The sequence below is a fragment of the Scophthalmus maximus genome, chromosome 1 (assembly GCF_022379125.1).
Source record: "Scophthalmus maximus strain ysfricsl-2021 chromosome 1, ASM2237912v1, whole genome shotgun sequence".
NCBI lineage: Eukaryota > Metazoa > Chordata > Actinopteri > Pleuronectiformes > Scophthalmidae > Scophthalmus > Scophthalmus maximus.
Genome location: NC_061515.1, coordinates 20,028,857 through 20,051,290, shown reverse-complemented (window position 1 = coordinate 20,051,290; position 22,434 = coordinate 20,028,857). Strand labels below are relative to the sequence as shown.

The following is a 22,434-nucleotide window of genomic DNA, read 5'->3' as shown; positions in this document are numbered from 1 at the left end:
TTAATATTGAATGACATTGATCTCAGACATGCAGCTTATGGCTCATTTTTACTGCCTTTGCGTACAAAACGACACCCAAACATTGCACCTATCCACGATGCCATTTCAAAATCATGAGTATTATTCTGCCCTTAACAGCCTCATCTCTGCTGGTGTTCTAATTTTATTAAAATTGTTGTTTTAGGAGACGACTGGTTTGCAGCAGGGTTTGCACCGGAAGTCTTATCTAACTTCTAAATGAGTATTTGAGAGTTTCAAACTAGTGATTTGATTAAATATGTTGCCCCAAATAAACGTATCCTAGCTAATAAAGACCTAATAATTGGTTGCTAGGAAACACCTGGGAACCAAAAGGCCAATAACTTTTGCAAATGTATTTAAATGTAATTGTTTCCTTTAAAGGGAAAATAAAGTGCATACAGTATACAGTATACAATTGTAATGTTTCTGGTCACAGATCAAGCACATGTACTTTCACAATTTTAAATGAGAAATTTATAGTCCACCCTCGCATATTGCTCTCAGCAGCCACACAATATTATCTCATGCCACATAGCAACAATGTGAAAATTTGCACCTGCAGAGCATTTGACACTACGCACATCCACCCCACTTGACATTAAGTAATTAGCTTGCAACCACTCAACAGGTGATCTTGACAGGTTATTTTCACCTCAGCATCTATTTATACCTTTATTATATCTAAATATTTATTGGCATTCCTGTGACATCCATACTATTTTCCCATTAAGCATTTTCTTCTAGTTAATTCATCTTAATGGACCATTGCAATATTTTTCTTATATTCGAGTCCATTAATTGCCAAATCAATTGTACCACCACATTACTGCTGAGTGTTTCCAAAGCACACTGTAGCTGCACTTGTATAGACTTTAAACTTTCTAGACTAATCCATCACAGTAAACAGATTCTTAACTTTTGTTTCTTCTTTTCTTTTTCAAAGTTACAATACTGCAGCATTAAGTTTTGATAATCAAATCAACTGAGGTAACCCTTACACTGTATTACCATGCAACAATGATGTAACTTCGACAAGATACGTGGTTGACGAGAGACATCAGACTCCATTTCTACATTGATGTATTTCACACCTCAGGCTTTAACTCGGCTTTCTGTAGGTTGTTTTTCATGCTGCACTGAAGTGAATGGAAATCAATGGCTGCCTGGAAGGAACCAAAGGAAATAGACATTCAAAGAATCTAAGCATGCTTTGGAAAATGGTTGTAGGTAAATTAGTCTTATAGCATAATACATGCAAACTATGTCAGCAAATATCAATATTATTTACTTCAGTTTAAAATAAAAACAGCTCCAACAATTGCAAAGGAAGGAACAAATCAAATGGTGGCTGGTGAAAAAAATCACTTTTGAAAACCTGCAGTTTCATTGTCAGAAATTTGATATTGCTATATTTTGTCTTTAATTGTCATGGGGTTTTTTTAGGGATAAATTGTGCTGTAAGTGATATTTTTTTTTACTTTTAGCTTTCCAAAATCTGCAGCAGCTTCCAAGATGTTCATGTGTGCAGCTTGTGACCAGCAGGTGTAAACCAGAGGCACAGTCAGTACTAAAGTTATTTGATAATCATGTAAGAAAACATTGCCTGCTGACATGCTGACAGTAAAGCACATTTGTAAACAAGCACATTCACACCATGATCTTTGAAAGGAGTGAATATCACTCAGAAAATGGCAGGAGGCACCTTAATTACACATTTTTTACTCTACTGGTGTTTAATACTCACAAGACTCTCCCTTTTCTTGCTCAATAATTGCTGTTGTAATTTGAAACATCACAAACATTCATGTTTATTTTTACTTACGAAAACATAAGGTCAGTGACAGTGATCAAAGGGCAGAGATCAGCTCATCACCATCAACTGAGTGGTCACTCTAGTCCAGGGTTTAACTGGATGACAGGAATATTGTAAAACTGCTGTACAAACTATACTGAGAACTACACAGTTCGACTGGTGAGAAGAATTTGACACCCCTGTACTTAATGTGACATTGTCTCAGAGAGCAATACAGACATAATGAGCACTGACGCGTCTGTGTTGGAGCTTGAAAGAGAAGTCGATCGCGGCGTAAGAAGCGAGACGCGCGCATCACTTTGTGGAGAACAAACAACATTTAAAGACGCTGCACAGCAGGAAACAACCTCAACTTTGTAAGCCTCATTCATCTTGTTCTCTAGTTTCCAGCCCAAACAACAGAAAATAATAATTTTTACTCCAGGCTGTGCTACCTTGTCATTTCAGCGGCAGACAAACCAGGAAAACAAAATTTTAATGATTTAACAGCATGCATAAAAAAGCAGAAAACTTCCCCAGTACTGATGGTGGAGAGCTGATGTATTGATTTGTTTATTACTTTCATATTGAGACCACAGTTATTTCACTCACTGCCTCAATTTGTTTTTCTAATCATAACAGGAAACCTGTTGTTGTGCCTGGACATTGGTGAAAGTACCATTTGTCTAACAATATAATTGATAAGTTATGGTAAGTTATGGCTATCAAAATAATAAATTTAATATTAAAAATTTTAATATTAAATAATAACTTTAATTAATATCAAAGTTCCTCGGGGCACCACCCTTCAAAGGAAAGGAAATGATAGCCAATCAATTGATTCAGTCTCATTTACAATATGCTTACTATCAATTTGGAATTCTGATTGATAAATAAATTAATAATTACCACCAGAATCACCACCTTGGTAGTTAGAAGAGGTTGAAGGATTTGGAGTTCAGTGGTTGGCAATACTCACACTTATGCAACATTAAATAGACCAGACTGCATATTTAATAACATTTATTTAAAAGACAAGTTGATACAACAATATCTAATCTAACAAACGAAATATGCATAAAAGTCTGAGATTGTGTGTATGTGTGTGTGTGTGTGTGTGTGTCAAAACACTGTTCATCTGTAAAAAAATGACATACACTTAGCCAGACTTAGGATGAAGGAGACTCCCTGAAGGATTCAAACGTGTGTGTTGACACTGGGATTGAATTATAAACTGACCCACATGAGGCCACTACATAATGCGGAAAATCCTCATTGCAGAATGACATTCCTCCCCAGTGGAGCAGTTTATACTCGGATGGAGCAGCATTATATGGGACTGACTGGTGCAACACAGCTAATTAGCCATGATTGTTTCCTTCATTATGGAGTTGTGTTCCCTTAAAAGTTCAGCAGGATGTGAAAGGTTTGCACGAACTGACTTGTCCCGCTGTGATTCTATCCATTTAGATCTATGTTGATGTACAGATCAAGTTTCAAGTGGCTCAATATAATGTAAGGCATTCATCAAAGAGATTACATCACTTGAACTGTACATCAACACAGATCTGACACTCCTAAGTGTCAACTGACTGTCAAAAACCAGGCAGTAATTCCTGCGTGTCAGTCCGAGACCGCAGAATTAAAACACATCACAACAAAAGAATCGGCTCGGGAGTAAACAACAATCACAACCCAATTTATTTTTGTTCTTTTGATGTCGCCTCCCCCAGTGATCTCCAGCCTCCCAGTTGCATTTCCTGTCAGTGCAAGTCTTCGCCTCATTCCCTGTGCATCTTGGGTAATGGACTACCTGTCAGCAGTCAGTCAGTATAATGACATCCATTGCTGCAGCTCATCCTGCAATGTCCGTCCTAAAGATGAAGCCTCTCTTCATTTCCTCTTTGGCTCGCTCGGATTGTTATTACTTGGCTTTGGTGTTTCTTCCGTCGACTTTCAATTATCCTCTCTCTCGTTTTTTTTTTTTTTCCGACAGTGCAGTGAGGTTTGGGCATGGACCTCGCTACACAGTAGCACACTGCGTTTGCTGTATTTGTTATCTGAGCCTAGTCATATTATATATTTGAGGTCCCAAAAATAAAAAGATTGTTTTGTTTTTCATTCGCATAGACCACACAGTGTGAGACCATAGAGAGGAGGCTAAATATAGTTAGAGGTATGCATTATTCTAAGAGCTCAGATTTCATCACTTGAATTTCATTTGCACAACAGATTATGGGGTTAAAAAAGACTCAAGATTAAAGTTGTATATGGATGAATTAATACTAAATAGTAACTGATGATATAGCTTTCATTAATTCGAAAGTGCCTATTTACATGCGGGAAAAAAATTTGTGTCCACCGTGTCAATATCCACTCTTCTTTTCAGCTCTATTTTTGTCTCCTCCAGCTCCTCGAAAAAATGTCTGGCTCTTTAGCAGCTCAACGCTCCACTATAGTCGCCAGCATGTCACAAAATGAGGAGCTGCATTCTATGACTGATGGGCTTAAATTGAAACATGCATAAACTCTCAGCTTAGGGTAACTGTAGAATCGGATGATGATTCCCTATGCTGTGCTTTTCAGTGCATAATCATTTTGCACATACACATGCATATTTTGAATTATTTAAAGATAAACATATTTTTGTTTTGAGTGCTATCGCTGCGTCATTCAATCCCACAGATATTCTTTGATTCAGCTAATCCTTTACTTTTAGCCTACATGCAGATGGCATTAGACAGCACCAATGCATTTGTCTAAACCTGTGGAATCATGGGAAAAAAACTAACAAATTTTCCCAAAATACAAAACAATCCCCTTAACTTTATAGATTAACTGGCTGGTTAAGCAGCTGCAAATAAACTATTGGGAAAGGCCGCTTCTGCTATGGAGATTAAATATAGACAGGGACCAATCGAGGAATTGCGTTCTTTCTCTGACTAATTTCTCTACAGGGTCCAATAAGAGAAAAACATTAAGTCAGCACTGCATTCCACACCGCACAGTAGTCATTCTGTGTGAGTGCTGCAGTCCATAACAGAATGCACAGAACAACACACTGCAAATGATTCACTGAACTGTAGTTATTTCAATTATAGTATGACACGTCTCTCCAAAACAATACTTTTGTCATGCTTGAAAGAGTTTCTACAAAGTGTCAAAGTCCAATTGTCTGCACTTAGCCTCTTTAATGGGATCAGTTGACACCCCAAATGCTCAGATTGTACATCTGTATCATCCAACAGTGTGAATTTTGCGGACGTCACTGTCAGGTGTGAGTTAGTTGCCATATTTTAGTCCCCTCACTCATCTGTGACGTGTGCGCCGGCTTTTTATTTGTGCAGGAAAGGGCTGCAGCTGGAGCCATCAGAGCAGTACATTTTCAACAGGCTGGAAGGTGGGCGCAGCATGTTAACCATCCACAACATCCGGCAGGGAGACGGGGGTACCTACTCCTGCAAGGCGACCAACAAGGCAGGATCTCAGGAAAGAGAGATCTTCCTCAAAGTGTTTGGTAATTGTCTCTCCAACATTTGGCTAAAAAGGCTGGGATTCAAAGAGAGAAAATGAAGGATCAGAACATCCCTGTGACATATTTCCATATGTAAGATAATTTTTTCTCATTTTGATTTTATTCTATTTCTCATAATAGTCTGCATTGTCTTGTTCAGTTGGCCTCTCTTCTTCAGTAAGAGTCTGCACACAGGGCAAGGTCAGAAAGAGGTCACTAAAAAACACTACTTATCTGTAGCTCAAGATATGCCACTATCATCGGCATTAACCATAGCAACCAAGGTTGATCCAGGGTGTTGTATAGATAACAACAGAAGGAAACAAACACTCTTAGAAATGTGCAATCTGACGTTCTTGGAGACAAATAGAAATCCAACTGTAACCAGGCAAAAGTTACCATGTGGATTAGGTAAGATATCAGCTCATGTTTAGTTGTTGTTGTTGTGGATATTCCCACATATATACAGAACACTAGTTGGAGCAACGTAAGACTTAACTTGGTAAAGTCTGTATTGCATCCAGCGATAATAAACGAGTATGTTGCGGGTGGTGGTTATGGTTAAAAGAAATGACATAGAGAGCTTCACACAATCTAAAAGTTATCATTGCATCTTACACTATCCATTCAGTGTAATGGAATTGCCTGTGACCATGAACAGTGTTTTATATGTATCCATAAAGCTTCAATCTGAGGACATTTCATAAAAAAACTGTTTTTCAAAAGCATGAAGCAACTTAGGTCCCCAGCCCACCACAATAAAAGTGGCAATCAATATATTTCTCCTTAAAGGAAATATTTAATTTATTGCTCCATATTTCAATTACTGCACTCCTCATAAAAACATTCCAATTCATATTTTCATAAACCTGCTGGCTATCTTCTCACAGATCACTATGATGGTGCATATTGCGCTCATGAAAATGTATTGAGATTTGTGCCTCAGTCATCAACATCCTCTCAAGATGTGAGAAGCGCTTGTTCTTCAAAATGCACATTTAAATGAAGAAGTTAAATGGGAGGGAGGAGTTCTGCGTTCTCACTATGCGTCGGGGAAACGCAGTTGTAAGTTAGTTTTATTGCCCTTGACAGCACAGGCGGAGGAGAGAAGGCCATGTAAGACAGACAAAGTGTGTACTGTACAGTTTCTGTTCTTCATTCACGTTCGGGCGTTGCAACACTATCAGACTCAGTGCGCCCTGCTTCATGTCAGTCATGTTCCCACCAGGCTCTTTGTTTGTTTTTGCTTCTTTATATTCCTGAAACAGAATACGCGAGCACTGACCTCCTTCTTTTACAGATGCAGTTCAGCTCACAGTTCAAAAGAGCCAACTTACACATTTGCTGATCGCTATTAAAACAACTTAGACGTGGCATTTACATTTTACCGCTGCAGGCATTTATGTTATCACATCACATCCAATGATTCTGAAACCAATGTGCTGTTAAAGCTTAAATTCTGTGATCACAAATGTTACCGACAAGCTCAGACAGTAGATGCACAAATGTCTTTGTTCTCAAATGTGCGTGATTACGTGATTATAGTTGATAAAAATGAGCTGAGGCAATGGGATCATCAGCACAAAATGTGATGAAAGATGAGGGAAAATGTATTCCTTGAAGTTTCTATGTTACATCAGAGGATGGGGAATGAGCTACATGGCTGCAGCAGCTGCTGGATGTTCACCTTCACAGATGGGTTTTAAAAACGAACACCCATGACCATGTGTTACCACAAACAGGTTACCATTGCAATTAATAGATTGAAACCTGTTTCATTGCTGTTTCACATTCATACACTCTCACATCTGTGGGTCAACTATCACTGCTACGGCAACCCTTGAGCTGTAAATGCCAAAGTGTAAGTCTTTACAGCTACTATAAGTCCTCAGGGATTATGTTAAATTGTCTTGCTTCTTAGGCCCCAGGTCATTTAATGCCCAGAGGGGGGGGGGGGGGGGGGGATCCACCATTTACACTGTCAAGAAATAGCTACATACAATTTCTTGTTTAGTCTTAGATATGCTATCAGTGCGGCTCGAGGGATGCCTCAAATACCTCAACAATTACAGGATGGATTGTCAGGAGATTCTATTTTGACATTCATGGTCTCATAAGGATTAGGGATTTTGTCTCCATGACACTCACTTCAGCATTGGTCTCCAAACTTTTTTTCATGAGAAGTTAAATTCCACCCTTACATGGGGACCATAGAAAAATTTACACCATTTAATTGAATCCATTATTCACTCTAGATTGCCTATCTCAGGTCTGTTTTTGTTTGGTGGTGTATTTTTCATCATAACCACATACCACACTTCCTACAGTGGTTCCATAACGTATTTCCACCCCTTCGCTTATTGCAGACTTTACTGTGTTGTAGATGAAATTGTAAATGGACGAAAGTTACTATTTTATCCATCAATCTATACTCAATAACCCATAACAACAAAGTGAGAACTGGAACCACTGTACATCTAGACTGCGGTCAAGAATGCAATAAGATAGCAGAGGCTTCATCTACAGTATCATGCGGCATATACAGTAAATGACAGGTTTTGGTTGCTTCTTTCTAAACTCTCCATTCTGCAGCAACATTGAGCAGTGATACAGGAATAAACTTATCAGAAGAAACATAGATGCACACTTCTCTGCACAGCGAAGCCTCGTCGTCTCTGCAACCAGCTGCAGTTTGTACTATCTATCTATATATCTATATTTGTTATACCCATTGTCAGTACCGATTTGTGTTTTCTGATATGTCAGTGGAATAACATCTTTACACAATGCCAAATATAACCATAGAGGGTGATTACTATCTAAAAGCAGCTTAAAAGTTAAAATCATTATCATTCCTATCTCATCTTTGGTCTTAAAAGCCAACAATGAGTCCAACTCTACTAAAACTGTTGTAAAATATATCAGTTATGTCTTCATGTCACTTTCTGCTCTAACATTGAGACAACTAGTGGCAGGCTGCGGGCTTGTTTATTTAAGCAGAGTGCCTGATATGACACCATGAGGAAGCTAAATGCATGATTTACAAGTAAAATCATCATGACACCTATAATTTCTATAATTAAGTGTAATCATATTTATTAACAGATGCAAGAGTGAAAGAAACACTTGCTTTTAACAACACTGTTAAAGAAAACATACCAAATTTAATTTAAATGTACAAATCCAAACTGGTATAACAAACTCTACCCCAAACTTGAAAGGTTAAATTAATTCTGTATCTTTATCTTTCAGCACACAAATGCTTCTCAGTTCGTTTCTCATTTAGAGTTGAAATGTTTTAGATAATGAGTTTTAATAATGTTCCCCGCCGAGTGCTTTTTGCACCATGGTTGATAAATGAGACATTTTCCATTTAATATTTGCATGATGAAGGGCATCCGGGGCAAAACGGCAGCAGATAAGGTGGTGATGAAGAACAGGTTCAGACCGGTCTCTGTATTATCCAACAGTTTGTGTATGTGCGGTGGATGAATGTGTATTTGTGTTGTATTATTGAGGGAAAGTGTCTATTTGCATGTGTTTTTGTGATACCAGAAGTCATTACAAGGTTTAATAGATGCTGGGTGACCAACTAAAGTGTTTCTCAGCATCATCTCCGCAGAAATCATCTAAACAAGTCAATTCGTCTCGGGCTTTAAAGCTTAGGAAAAGTGACTAGGAAAAGTGTCAATGGGTTGAGATGATTTCACTTGTTCCCGCTTTCTTTTGTCTCCGCACAAACCATAATCAGACACATTATTGCACTTTTATCAAGAACATGCCAATCTTCTAGCTCATTTTTGAAGCCAGATTATTTATTTTAGAAACAATTTATTGCTTATTGGAAAATCTGCTTGGCTTATTTTAGGAAAACATGCTTCAAGGAATAAATGGTAGATATAATAACTCATTAGGGTGGTTGTTTTTGTCAGTGTTGGAATTGTAGCCCAGGACTTATGTATTATAAAACAATAGCTCTCATTTATTTAAATTTCAGGCTTATTCTTATTCTTCTAGTTGTAGAAATCACGTCCCCTTGGATATAAGAACAATGCACTCACAAGGTTGCTGAGATCTCAGAAGACACTTGACAATGTCTGACTTTGAAAGGGACACTCGTAGTCAGACTGTTAGGATTTGCCCCTGTGAAGGAAAATGTAAAATGTGTTGCTGAGTGGAAAATCAAGCTAAAAATCATTTGTACACAGTGATTAGGAAAGGATATATAACATTGGTCTACTGACTGAAGGCCTTGCAGGTGTTGTGGTATGTGTGTGTGTGTGTGTGTGACCCCATGTTTGGACAAAATCCCTCCAAAATCCTTCAAGATGGCTCCTACATCCCGAGATCGAAGCCATGTGAAATTGCCAAACGCTCCTTATATCCCCTGGGGTGCATTCAGTACAGTAGTCTCTATTTTCCATTCACTTCCCTTTTCGTTTTTGGATTTTATGCCACGCTACTTTGCAAGCACACTGCTTAAGATTGTGCAGTGTGTGTGTGTGTGTGTTTGTTTGTGTGTGTGTGTGTGGAGGGTGCTGGGCCAGGGGGGCAATCCGTGATTCGTATGACTTGCTCTGTGCCCTTGACATGCATGGTGTTTTAGGGCTCGCTCAGAGCGTCTTATCAGGAGGAGGCGAGCATTTGGGGGGGAAGCCACCAACCGTGAGCTTTTCAGCACTGGTCGTGGTGCTCGCTCTGCGTCAATAGTGAATCACAGGGTACTGGGGCAGCATCCTTCCAGTCAAAAATCTATATTTATTTTTTAAAAAGGTTGAACGCACACAGAGGTGGGGATGGTTTTGATATGATTTCTGCTTAAAAACTTTAGCAAGGTCAGTTTTTTTGTGTATTTTAGGCCCAAAAATATATGCACAAAGTAGGCCAGAGGGCACGCGTTCCCGCCATGCCAGACCTGCGGAGTAGGACTGCAGTGAATAAATGATCGTGGCCTAGACTGTTAGTACCAAAGTCATGCATCAGCTCTGTGTTTAAACCCCGTGTTATAGCCTTCATCTCCTCTCAATTATGAGTTTGATCTTTGACAGTTTGTCTCCCACTCACCCCTTTTCTTACTCACTTTTCCCTCCCCCCTCCCCCTACTGACTTTCAGTCTATTCTCCTTTCGCACTTATCTAATGTTTTATTTCTCCCTTCGTCCTCCCCACCTCGTCCTCTGTGGCCTCCAGTCCAGCCTCATATCACCCAGCTGAAAAACGTGACAGCCGTGGAGGGCAGCGCCGCCATGATCTCCTGCGTGGCTGAGGGCGAGCCTCTGCCCGACATTTCCTGGAGGAGAGCCAGCGACGGCCATACCTTCGCGGACGGAGACAAGGTAGAAACTGCCAGAAAGTCCATCTGGCTCTGTGTGTGCATCATCATCAGGCATATTCTCGGGCGATGAACTTTGGCACATAACTTAACTTTACATAACTTATAATATTATGCAGAATATACTGATATTATGTAGTATCCACTGAACATCTATACTTCAGAATACACTGAATTTACCACATATAGATGGCATGTACTTAAAATATATTTTGATTTGAAATATCCTTGAAACATCCTTGCAATCCAGAATAACCCTAACATCAAAATCACTGTAAGAGCTAAGATGACATTTGCTGTCATTAAAGACTCAAGCTATGTGAGTCAGTAACTAGGAACCTTTGCAGGATCTCTGTGTGTTTCCACCGCAATGGCCGGGGTTTAAATTAAATTCCAGACTGTGACATTCACCCCCGCTTCACACTTTTATTGACTAAGAGTCCACCCCCTGTATTTTAGCAAGTGTATAAGTGAGTTTTTATTCATCTCAAATGCCATTTACATATATAAATCTGTATTTGTGGCAGAATTTTTGCATAGTTTGAAGAATACTGTATCTCTCTGAATGTGACATTACTGCAGTTACTCTCTAGTGAAATGTCTCCTTTAAATGGAACTTTAAAATCCAACCCTGTCAGACGCTGTCATTGAGTTTCACTAATGAGGACTAACCCTAACCCTAACCCTAAAACCTTAATCAAAGGTGTCCTGAAAATCACCTCAACTAACAGAAGAGCATGAATTTTGCAAAAGTTGCAGCTAAGAAATAGATATATATATGTCTAAGGTTTCTTCCTCTGTTTTTACCCCCATGGTAACCATTAAAATGTCTCTATTTTATTTATCTAGAGGGAAATGGACTATTTGTGCGTTGGATGGTGGAGTCCTAAAAGAGCATGAGCAGGTCATTACTTGTATATGTCCTCATCAAAATAAAAGCAGACATAATCACTCGCTGCCAAACACCAAATGTTGCAATTAGAGCCATTTATTGGTGACAGTGCTGCTCTGGGCCTGTCTAAAGGCAGATGCTGAAAGCAGCCACATTCAAGAGTTGAATGGTTGAGCTTTTGCAGTGCATTTGCTTTTTCCACACCATATTTGACATACAATGCCTCAAAGACTAATAATTTCATAGCTGCACTAAATCAATATATGCACCTTCACGTTGGCCCGTGTATTTTTTTTTAACGAAGAAATCAGGGAAATTAAGGGAAAGCAGCACACACATTTATTCAGATTTTCTCTCGGCAGCAAGAACCTTGATGCTTTCAGGGCAAACATGAATCCTTTCAATTTACAGTCTGGTTTTTCTCTCTGTTTGACTATGTGACTTTTCATTTAATCCAACAAAAGAAACCAAAAAGATACTAAGCTTCAGTTATGTGGGTTTTATTCACTTTGTCCTTTAGACAAGCCTCACAAATCAGAAGCTTAATCGGCGGCTGCATTTTCTTGGAAAGTAATTACTCTTAAATTAGCTGCCATCAATGTCAAAACCATATGCACTTCTATCACAGCTGAAGCTTTCACAGAAGAATAGAAAAAGAAAAAGAAAAACAAAGATTCCATTCTTCTGCTCGTGAAAAAGGTCACCGCAGAGATAAATGAATGTGTGCATTGGCTCGAGTCGCTCGGGTTGATAAATCACAGCCAAAAATGAGAGTAAGTGCTTCTCTCCCCACAGCAAATGCAATTATGGAAATGCGTAGTGCAAACCAACACACCTAAACATACGCAAAGCCAAACACGGCTCGTGCAGCACGCTGCGTGATGGATGGCTGCAGTCATTTAGGTTTAAAGCAGGATGTTCCTCTCTCAATTTGCTCTCCAATCTGCATATCCAGTCTGCACGCACACGCCTCTCTTGTTGAGAGACATTAAAGGCTTACTTTGACTCACTGCATAATGCTGCTTCCATTCTCATTGGTACTCTGACCCTTGGTGAGAGAACATAATGGGAGGCAGTTTGTGGAATTTAATTGTGAACCGAGGTCAGATTTGAGTTTAGGCATTGTTTCGCTCCTCTGGTATTGTTTTTCCTTGCTACCAGGTTTAGAAAGCTGCGCTGTAGCCTCTGTTGTATTCTTGCAAAACAGCCGAGGCTGAGTAGCTTGTGACATTAAAAGTCTAAACCTTTGCCTGGATGACAGTGAATGTGCTCCAGTAGACTCAAATGTTCTCAGAACTTTTTTAACCTTTGCAGGACTCAAGCTTGGAAGTGCATTCGTGTTGATTTGAGCCCTTATCAAAAGACATTTTACAGTTAATCCGTCAAAAAAAGAAGACGCCAACAGCTACTGAGATCATTATTTTGTTTTCCGTTTGACACCTGGTTGTTATGTTGGATAAATAACACTCGGACCGCCACTTGACTTGACTTTGCTTTATTCCGCGTCTACCTTATGCATCTGTTGTAACCACAAGAACAACCCCACATACGGCACTGTCGTGAAACTGCAGTAATGGCAACCACTGCCGGTGTGGTGCATACACAACACTGGTCACAAAAGAAACTGCAAAATAAAGAGGAAAATAGATCATAGTAACATTAAAACCACGAGCACGCCTCCATTTCCTTAGATTGTAATTAAATGCGATTATTAAATGTCATTTTGTCGTCGGTGTGAGAATGAAATGATTCAGTATTCATTAGAGTGGTGCAAATATGAAGACCCAATGCTCAGTCCCCACACTAAACCGTTGGAATAAACTATGCTTGCTAGAATTAGACTTCCAGCCCTGCTGACATTTACAGCTGACATTTTTAACGTCTGAAAATTCCCCAGCATTTGGTCTGAAATAACACTGCATCACAGGAACCGGGGTCCCATTTCAATTCAATTCAATTCAATTTTATTTGTATAGTGCCATATCACAACATACATTGTCTAAAGGCACTTAACATAGTGAGGTCAATATTACAGTATTACAGGGAAAACCCAACAAATCCCACAATGAGCAAAGCACTTGACGACGGTGGAGAGAAAAAACTCCCTTTTAACAGGAAAAATCTCTGACAGAACCAGACTCAGTTGTGGGCGGTCATCTGTCTCGACCAGTTGGGGTGAGGAGAGAAATGAGGAAGAGAGGAGAGGTGGGCAGAAAGAGGGTGGGAGGAGAGACAGTAGGAGAGAAGAGAGAGAGAGGACAGTTGTACAACCGCCGCTTTAATCTCTACCAGACTGATACTTATAATTAAAAAATACAATTATGTTGTTGTTATTATTAGTGATGATATTAATATTATTATTAATAATAATAACAATAACAATACTAATGAGGGGTTTGGGTCTTGCAGCTCTGGGGTCAGAGATACACTAGGAGAGATAGAAAACACAAACAGGGTTAGTGACATGTACTGTAAACATATCAGGGGATAGGGGGGTAGTATAACAGTTGCTTTAATTTCTACCAGACTGATACTTATAATTAGTGAAAACTGATACTTATAAATACAATGATGTTATTAATAATAATAATAATAGTAATAATAATAATGACGGGTTTGCATCCTGCAGCTCTGGGGTCAGATCTACTAGGGGAGAGAGAAAACAGAGTTAGTGACATGTAATGTAGATACATGGGGGCAGAGAGAGAGAGAGAGAGAGAGATCGAAAAAAGTGGGAGAAGGAGAGAGATATAAAGAGAGAGAGAGAGGGAGAAGGAGAGAATGGGAGAGGGAGAAAGATGCTCATGATATTAGTTCCCCCAGCAGTCTAGGCCTAAAACAGCATAATAAAGAAATGGTTTATTAAACACCTGAGCAGTTCTAACTATAAGCTTTATCAAAGCGATTGCATTTGAAATGTAGCTTCATATATTCTATGCAAACCTACACACATTCTCATTTCTGAGGTCTCGTGGATCAGATAGGGAACAGGACATCATGAATTTTCTCTCTTCTGCCCGTGATGGCTTACACTACCTGCTGCTCCTTTCATGTCCTCCGGTCCCCGTATTCCCTCTGCTTCCACATTTCTTTGTCTTTTATCTCGGGCGCTCTCATGTTGGTCGCTGTTCACGTGTGTACAGTATGTGTGCAAGCGCGTGTGCGTCCATGTAGTGTGCCTGTGAGTCGCTGTTGTGTTCACGTCTGGCTGCTTGCATTGTCGTTCCACCGAGCTGCATATCAAACAGGCTGTGCTGAGTTTGTCTCTAGACACAGACCCTGTCAGTTGGCGGAGAGAGGGAGGATGAGGGATGTGGGTGGGGGGTGTTAGCGTGTAATTTCCCGACTCAGAAGTTCCCTCCTGGAAGAATTCCTCCTCCTCTCTCAGCCCCCCCTCCTCAGCACTCCTATTCAACACGCACACTCCCAATCCCATTCACCTCAGCCGGCGACGCAAACAGGCAAAGGATGCAGTGGCAACACAAAGGGACCAGAGCCAAGCCTTTTTAAAAGCCGCTTCACCTCATTGGTTGATAGTATTGGGATGATAAGAGCAAAGATAAGCTATTCAGAACGGGATAATGCTTTAGCGGTCTAAGAGCGACAGCCTAAAGAGGGTCTGATTCAGAAGAGGGGGCTTCACGGCCGAGGCTTACGAGGCTTAGACACATAATGAGTATTAGCAGAGGCAGGTGGCTCTATCTATCATAGGCTCTATTGCTAATTATCAAGTAGCTTGAAACTGTGATAAAACAAAAACAAATATAATGTGATAATTAGCCAACTTTAGAGGTGCTGGTGGGCGGATTTCATTTCTCTCAGACGTGAGAGAGGGATCGATCCTCTCCACTTGTTCTCAGGGGGAGAATGTTAGAGTTTTTCGAGATATATCAGTTGCCCAGTTGTAATTTTGATTTGGCTCTTAACACACACGGCATTCAGAAGTTGTAAGTCATTCGTTACAGCAGCTCCTCTGTGACATGAACGCAGCGTGATCCCAAAACTCTGCTGCTAAAAATACTCATCAGGAAATGATGTTTTGGATTTCCTGCAGTCGGCGTGAACAATGATAGCTACCATGGCTGAATACACACTGCCGATTCACAGTGGAAGTCGGTGATCATCACCAATGATGACGCAAATTCACACAAAAAAGAATCTTGCTGATTACGGCTGTACCTACAAAAAAAAACCTCCCAAAGCATTGTGGGGTATCCCTTTGCTAAATAGGCTTACTGTGAGCTTGATTTGACTCTCAGGCTCTGCATTTTGTTATTTAGCTTTTTTTCATCCAATGCCTTTACTAGGAATAAACTCATTTGAGTGCAATCCTGCATTATACTCTGAGGCCTTGAGCTAAATAATTATATTCTATTTTTACTCTGCTAAAGCTGTTTCTCTAAGTTGACTTAATTGACTAATTAGGAGGCAACAATGTGGGAAAAGTAAACTTGTGATTCATATGGATGTTTTACGTACACCCTTGGACATACAGTATGTTGTTCTCATAACCACAAAGCCTCTGTGCAGTGGGTGTGTGCGCGTGTGCACGTGTTTCTATTCCTCATATAATTATCCACATCGTGCACATGAAAAATGTACATCTCAGCAGACCTCATTTTCCTGCAGTGAGAAGATACACCATGTGCATTTCAGCGTTGCTTAGCAGTGATAGCGAAATCATGATACGCCATCACTTTAATAACCGCACTTCTTTTTGTTCAGAAAGGCTTCAAGAGCCCAGGACACCACATCGAAAGCCATGTGCCGTTCGGGGGTACTTTTATTGAAAATGGCCTGCAGTACTCTCAGACTTGATGAATAATAATAAGACCTCAACTAAAACAGCATTTGCTATTCACGGTGTTGCCATAAATGCATACAGAGAGTGTCAATCAACATCTTAATTGCAATATTTATATGAAGTACAAACAATGAATCGTCATTTTAACCCAATATTTGTGATCTGATTTTTTTCTGAAATAGGACAGATCTAAGAAGTTTGGGATTGCAAATGCTTTTTTCTGCATGAAAAATTTACTGAAAAACTGAAAAAAGCAGCATTTGAAGATAACAGGCAGCACGTGGCAAGATCATTTCATTCGCGGTATCTGACCTCTTATTCCAAAACTCCCCCCTCCAAAAAAACGCAGCTCTCAAATGCATCAACCTTGAGTCCAGGGGCAGTACAGCTGCAAAGTATTTTCTCTGGGGTGACGGAGGGTATCTGTTAGGTAACCGTCTGGAGGCTACAGCTGTATCGTTTCTGCAACAGGGATGCTCCTGGGGTGTTTTTTTCTCATTACGAGTGAATGTCGATTCCTGGAATGATAGCCTCGGCTGCTGTAATTGACCCATTGCTTCAAATTGATACCATCTGTCTTAATACAGATGTAATGACCTTGTAATAAATCGACAGGGTTTTTTTTTTGCATTAACCTCGACAAGTGACAGTTACCTGCACGGGGAAAAGGGTGATCAAAATGGATCAAGGGGCTGTCATTCAGTCAAATGTACAAAGTTGGGTCAAGAACCTTCTGTAAATTACTTGGTGCACATGATTTTGTTGGTGTTCCCCTTTCATATCATAACCAATAATTTCTCCAGTTTTCAAATCACAGACATTATTGTGACTTTTCGATTAAATATATGATCACAAATAAAGTGCTTAGGAATAATAACTATAATCTACCTCCTCCTGTTTCAGTACTCTAGGTCTATTTTCTTAGCTTCTCTTTGTTGCTTGGATATTGCTCAGAATTCCCATACAATGCCACTTATCAAGGGGCAATAACTCAGTGAAAATTTCAGGGATGTAAACACAAATGAACTTCACAGTTGGAAAATACCTTGACAAAAGAACCGTGGTTTGTGGCCTGCTACAGTAGAATATATCATCACGCCTACAGAAGTAAGCTACACGTGGGTGTGTTTGTGTCTCCAGAGGCAGGACGGCCGCTTTGAAGTCCGCGGCCGTCACGGCAAGTCGGTGTTGACAATCAGCGGCGTGAGGCTCGCCGACTTCGGCCGCTTCGACTGCGAGGCACTCAGCAGGATCGGAGGTCATCAGAAGAGCATGTTTCTGGACATTGAGTGTAAGTATGTGTGTGGTGTGATTGGTTGCACAGCACCTCCCACTAGTGTTTTTTTCAGTTATTCCTGATCATCACACTGCACACACTTTCCTGAGCAGAGATCATTACAGTATGTGGATACACAGTAGGTGTGTATTATCACACTGCAGATTTAACAAACCAGTGTGTGCTCATCTATACTGGACAAATGATAGAAATGGTAAATATAGATTTTTTTCATTCCTCTACTTTGAAGCAGCTAGAGCCATGAAATTAGAAGAAAACACATTGCTGAATTGTTGAATTGGTCTTTAAATGATCTAAATGTACAGACTTAAAGATCAACTTAACACTCTGTTTAAGCTTTAACACATTTAAATACATTTAAACCCTCACTCGTGCCACTCCAAGAACACAGATACTGAGCATGGCATTAACTTGAATACAGAAGTCAATTAACAGTACTATAAAACTGTTTAGCTAGACAAATTATAAGAGACTTGAGGTTAGATAACTTGTTGAGTGAGTAGGATTGCAAAAGTGTTGTTTTTTACAGCAAATTAAACATTTCTACATTCACTGTGATGTTTTATCATCCACATTGCATTGCAACACTTCCCTTTACCTTTTGTCAGTTAATTCTTTTTTATTTTTTTTCATGTAGGCACTCATTATTTCTTCCAAAAGTTGGAAATGCTCCAGCAACAATATGCAAAAAAATAAGACTGCTGGAGTCCTGGTCACTTGACACAACCTCACCCACTCCTCCACTCTCTCCGTATTATACCCTTAATGTGAAAATGAAACACATGCACACATTTAAGTCAGCGTGAACTTCTTGCAGACATATACATGCACGTGTTTCAAAAGTTCAACCACTCTGTTTTTCTCTGTGAAGATCATGATACTTCTATAAACAACTCAAGCACACCCCAAAACCCTGCACCCGGTACACCACACACACCGCCTCCAGAAGTGTTAATTAGTAAGAGGACATCATGCATCGCCTTTCACCCCCCCAGTTAAAGCTCCCCTACTTCCCAGTGAGCACGCCCATTCCTCAGTGCTGGTTGTCCTTTGTTATTGGGGACGGGCTATCCCCTGCCTAATGAGCTCTGAAGCAAAGATCTCCATTTTGGCCTTGGCATGAAGATGTTCATTATGAGAGAAGCTCTGCTGCCTGAACGAGACCAATGGAAAATGCTCTTTCCAATAGCAGCGTTTCCACTTTGAAGCACAGAGGAACAACAAACAAACAAAAAAGATTGAGAGTGAGGGGGTGAAATGAATACTGCGTCTCTGTTGTCATTTTGAAACCAATTGTCTTCTCTTCTGGCTGAGGTGACTTTTGGGTTCATGGCCCCCCTTAAAACTGGCTGTGCATAGCTCTTGAAAAGTAGACATTTTGGAAAAAGTTTGAAGGCACCCTCGTGAAGAGAGATAGAAAACAAATCTCGCATGCATTCGCCAACCCTTCGACCACAAGCCAAAGTTGCAGTCATTAAACTGTAAACAGCTGAACACTTGGCCTGCGACTTGACTCGCACTCTGCAGAGAGACACAGACTCTTGCCACCGAACTAATGAACTAATTTACTAAGTCACTGCAGGCTGCAGGGGGATAACACGTCCTCGGCTGTGACAGAGAGCCAGGCATCAATCTCTTTAATGGAATCCTGCAAGCAATCATGAAACAACCATAATGCCTCTCCGACTGAGCTGGGCTGACTGGGCCGAGAGAAATCTGCACGACAGCTAGCCACTTCGATCGTCCATTACTGCCCTTCCTATTTGCTGGGGCAAATGAGCTTCTGTTTGCATTTATTTTTATTCATGGGGAGATGATCGTAATGGAGGACCCCCCCCCCCCATGCATGAGGTGGCTTCAATTAAATTTAAGTTTCTCTTTTTGAGATGCAGAGAGAGTTTGGGAGCGCAGAGAGACGCTAATGAAATACTTTTTCCCCCCTTCCCCCTTTGAGGAATTTGTGGGTTAAGCCTCAACCAGTCATTTTTATGTCTTTGATCATCCAACGCAGCTCCACCTTTGATTTGAGTTTTTAACTGCCACAAATTACTGCATTTCTAAAACTGTGTAACTGTTTAAGTAATGCAGGTCTTGTTTTATTCTGAAAGCTGCATTACTATGAATGAGGAAAGTGCTAGAGATGCAATGTCCCTTTTGTACGGCAGACATACCAAAGTTCCTGACCAATCACACCATCTACTATTCGTGGGAGGGCAACCCAGTGAACATAAGCTGTGACGTGATGTCCAACCCTCCTGCCACCATGCTGTGGAGGAGAGAGCGCTTCACCATCTCTGCAGAGGGAACAGCCAACACGCGAGTGTACAGTGCAGAGGGCAAGTCGGTGCTGGAGGTGGGTACGAGTCCGGAGATCAAAGCTGAAACTGTGGTATTGACCTGTTTACCTGCGGCTACAGAACGTGAGAACTCTCACAATACTTAATGGATTTGGTGACAGACAGAAAATTGATCTACAGCAGCTTTTGTAATCGTAATGATTGAACCAGTTCCATCTTAAATAGGATAGGGTAGGATTACATTAGCCTTTATTGTCTTCTTTACGAGTAATTTGTCTTGGGCGTTTGAGAGAAAAAAATAAACACAGGTGACACTTAGAACTTAGAAATAAATAGTCCTCTTGTTTTTTTAATCTTTGGCTCATAACAAGATTGATTAGAGCAGTGAGAGTGAAGCAAAAAATTAAAGCTCTGGGCCTTGAATCCAGCACAATGAGCTCAAAGATGCTGAAATCACCTGTAGCGTCAAGGGTTACAGCGTTGGTTTCCCATCTCACATCACACAGTCATTTGATTGGTTGTTAATGTGAAAAATATTGATTGATGCAGCTGTAACTGTAGTTGTTTTAATCAATGAAAACCACAAACAAAAATAATTTTTCATCCATCGTGTTTGACTAGACAGAAATGTGCAGATATAGTAAATCGGAACCTGGACTGTTTGCTGTTTCAACAGACTTAAAATACATTTTAGTAAATGATTTATGAAAACATTAAACTTCATTTAACTTCTTTTTTTTTCCTTTTCAATAATTATTTTCTGGTTCAAGGTGACTCCAATGTCTGACAGGGACTTTGGCCGCTACAACTGCACAGCCAGGAACAACATTGGAGTTCGCTACCAGGAGTTCATTCTGGCCCAGGCAGGTGAGTCTGCAGAGCTGCCCACCACTGTATGTCCTTCCCCTGAGCTAATGAGATGGATGACTTCATTTTCGAGTCAAGAATGTGTGCAGTTCAACCTTTTGAATCACCGCTCTCACAGTAACTCTAATGTTGTAACCCTCTACCACTCTACTAATGGCAATAGCCTTATTTGCAATTCTCAGGAAGATAAATTCCACTATAACTCCCAACCCCTATTCACTAGCCTAATCTCAAATAGTGCCAGCTGATTTACCATCCTTCACTATTTTGTGAAGTACCCCCTAATTTACGGGGTAATACACAATAGTGCAGGCCAATTATTTTTAGTGCAGATGGAATTGCTCCGGCTAAGGAGAAAATTGGTGAGCAAAAAGCTGACCTAATATGTGCACTGCTGAAAACAATGTGTTTGCAAGTTATTCTGACACTAACAATTCTGCAGGAAATGCACGCAGACACACACACACACACACACACAGGGGAACATACATACACACACTCACACTGTTATAAAAGTTTGAGTCAATAATGGAGATGATTGCCAGTGGAATAGAGAGACTTCTCGGGCACGCTGACTCAAAAAACTTAAGTAAAAACCAGTAGAAATGTGCTTTTTGAAAATAAGTTTCTAGTGAATCAAATATTTTTAATAGAAATATGGCCAGAAAATATGTGAACAATGAACAATTTTCTGAAAGAAAAAAATTAGCAATAATGTTGGTTTGCAAGTCCAAGGACAGATGAAAGATGCAGCTGAGTGATGTGCCTCCTTACCTCAAAATACATTTTCTTACTGTGTTCAATTGCTTTCAAGGCCAGAGTTATTATAGCAATAATGTCTCTCTTTAGTTTCATTATGGGGATGACAGTTATGTAAAAGGTGGGAGGCACAGCTTGTCCTGTTGTCATCATCAACAGTACAGCACTTTCACCTTTAAAAAAAGTGGTGTCATCGTTATTGTTGTGCAAATATCAAAGCATCAGGACTTTCAGTTGGTCAGTGCACCACTTTGGTTCAGACGAAGATATCTCAACAACCATTGGATGGATTTCACTAGAATTTCTGAGATGAGTCTTGATTTGTATTTTATTCCTCATCACTAACCTGTGCTGTCTTCCTTTTATTCATGCAACTTTGTGAAATAGGAATTTTCGGACCCTGAAACTGGTGGCAAACCAAAATCGGCATGCCTGTGAAAGTGATTGATTCATAATGTTTGTCTCTTTTTTTCAGACGTACCATCGAATCCGTACTCGGTGCGTCTGTCAGCGGTTTCCCAGCGCTTGGCAACTGTCACCTTCATGAAGCCCGACTCGCATGGTGGCGTGCCCATCAGCTACTACCTGGTGCAGTACAAGGAGGTGGGCTCACAGGACTGGAGGGACATCAAGTCGCACAGTGTCCAGAGTGAGTGGTGTTTGTTCAAAATAGCGATGCCAGTAATCTAAAGATAAATTGCATACTTTCTGGTCTATGGAACTTAAACTCACATCACAATGTTAAATATAGGCCTCTCTTACATGAATTAAAATGTTGTCATTCACATGATCATTGATGCATTCAGTGACCCTTAATTGATGAGAACTTGTCATAAACCAGTTATACAAACAAAGAATAT

At 40.2% G+C, this 22,434-nt stretch overlaps 1 protein-coding gene across 4 annotated transcripts in view; it reads left to right on the top strand.

The window, feature by feature from the left end:
* Window positions 1-22,434, top strand: part of LOC118312164 (neural cell adhesion molecule 2-like) — a 223,051-nt gene that overhangs the window by 173,866 nt on the left and 26,751 nt on the right. For all 4 annotated transcript variants that reach the window (XM_047335336.1, XM_035636543.2, XM_047335338.1 and 1 more), the window contains exons 7-12: window positions 5,161-5,330; window positions 10,517-10,662; window positions 17,495-17,645; window positions 19,817-20,004; window positions 20,719-20,815; window positions 22,050-22,223. In XM_047335336.1, coding sequence (XP_047191292.1) covers window positions 5,161-5,330; window positions 10,517-10,662; window positions 17,495-17,645; window positions 19,817-20,004; window positions 20,719-20,815; window positions 22,050-22,223 — 926 coding nt within the window. The remainder of the gene's footprint in view (window positions 1-5,160; window positions 5,331-10,516; window positions 10,663-17,494; window positions 17,646-19,816; window positions 20,005-20,718; window positions 20,816-22,049; window positions 22,224-22,434) is intronic.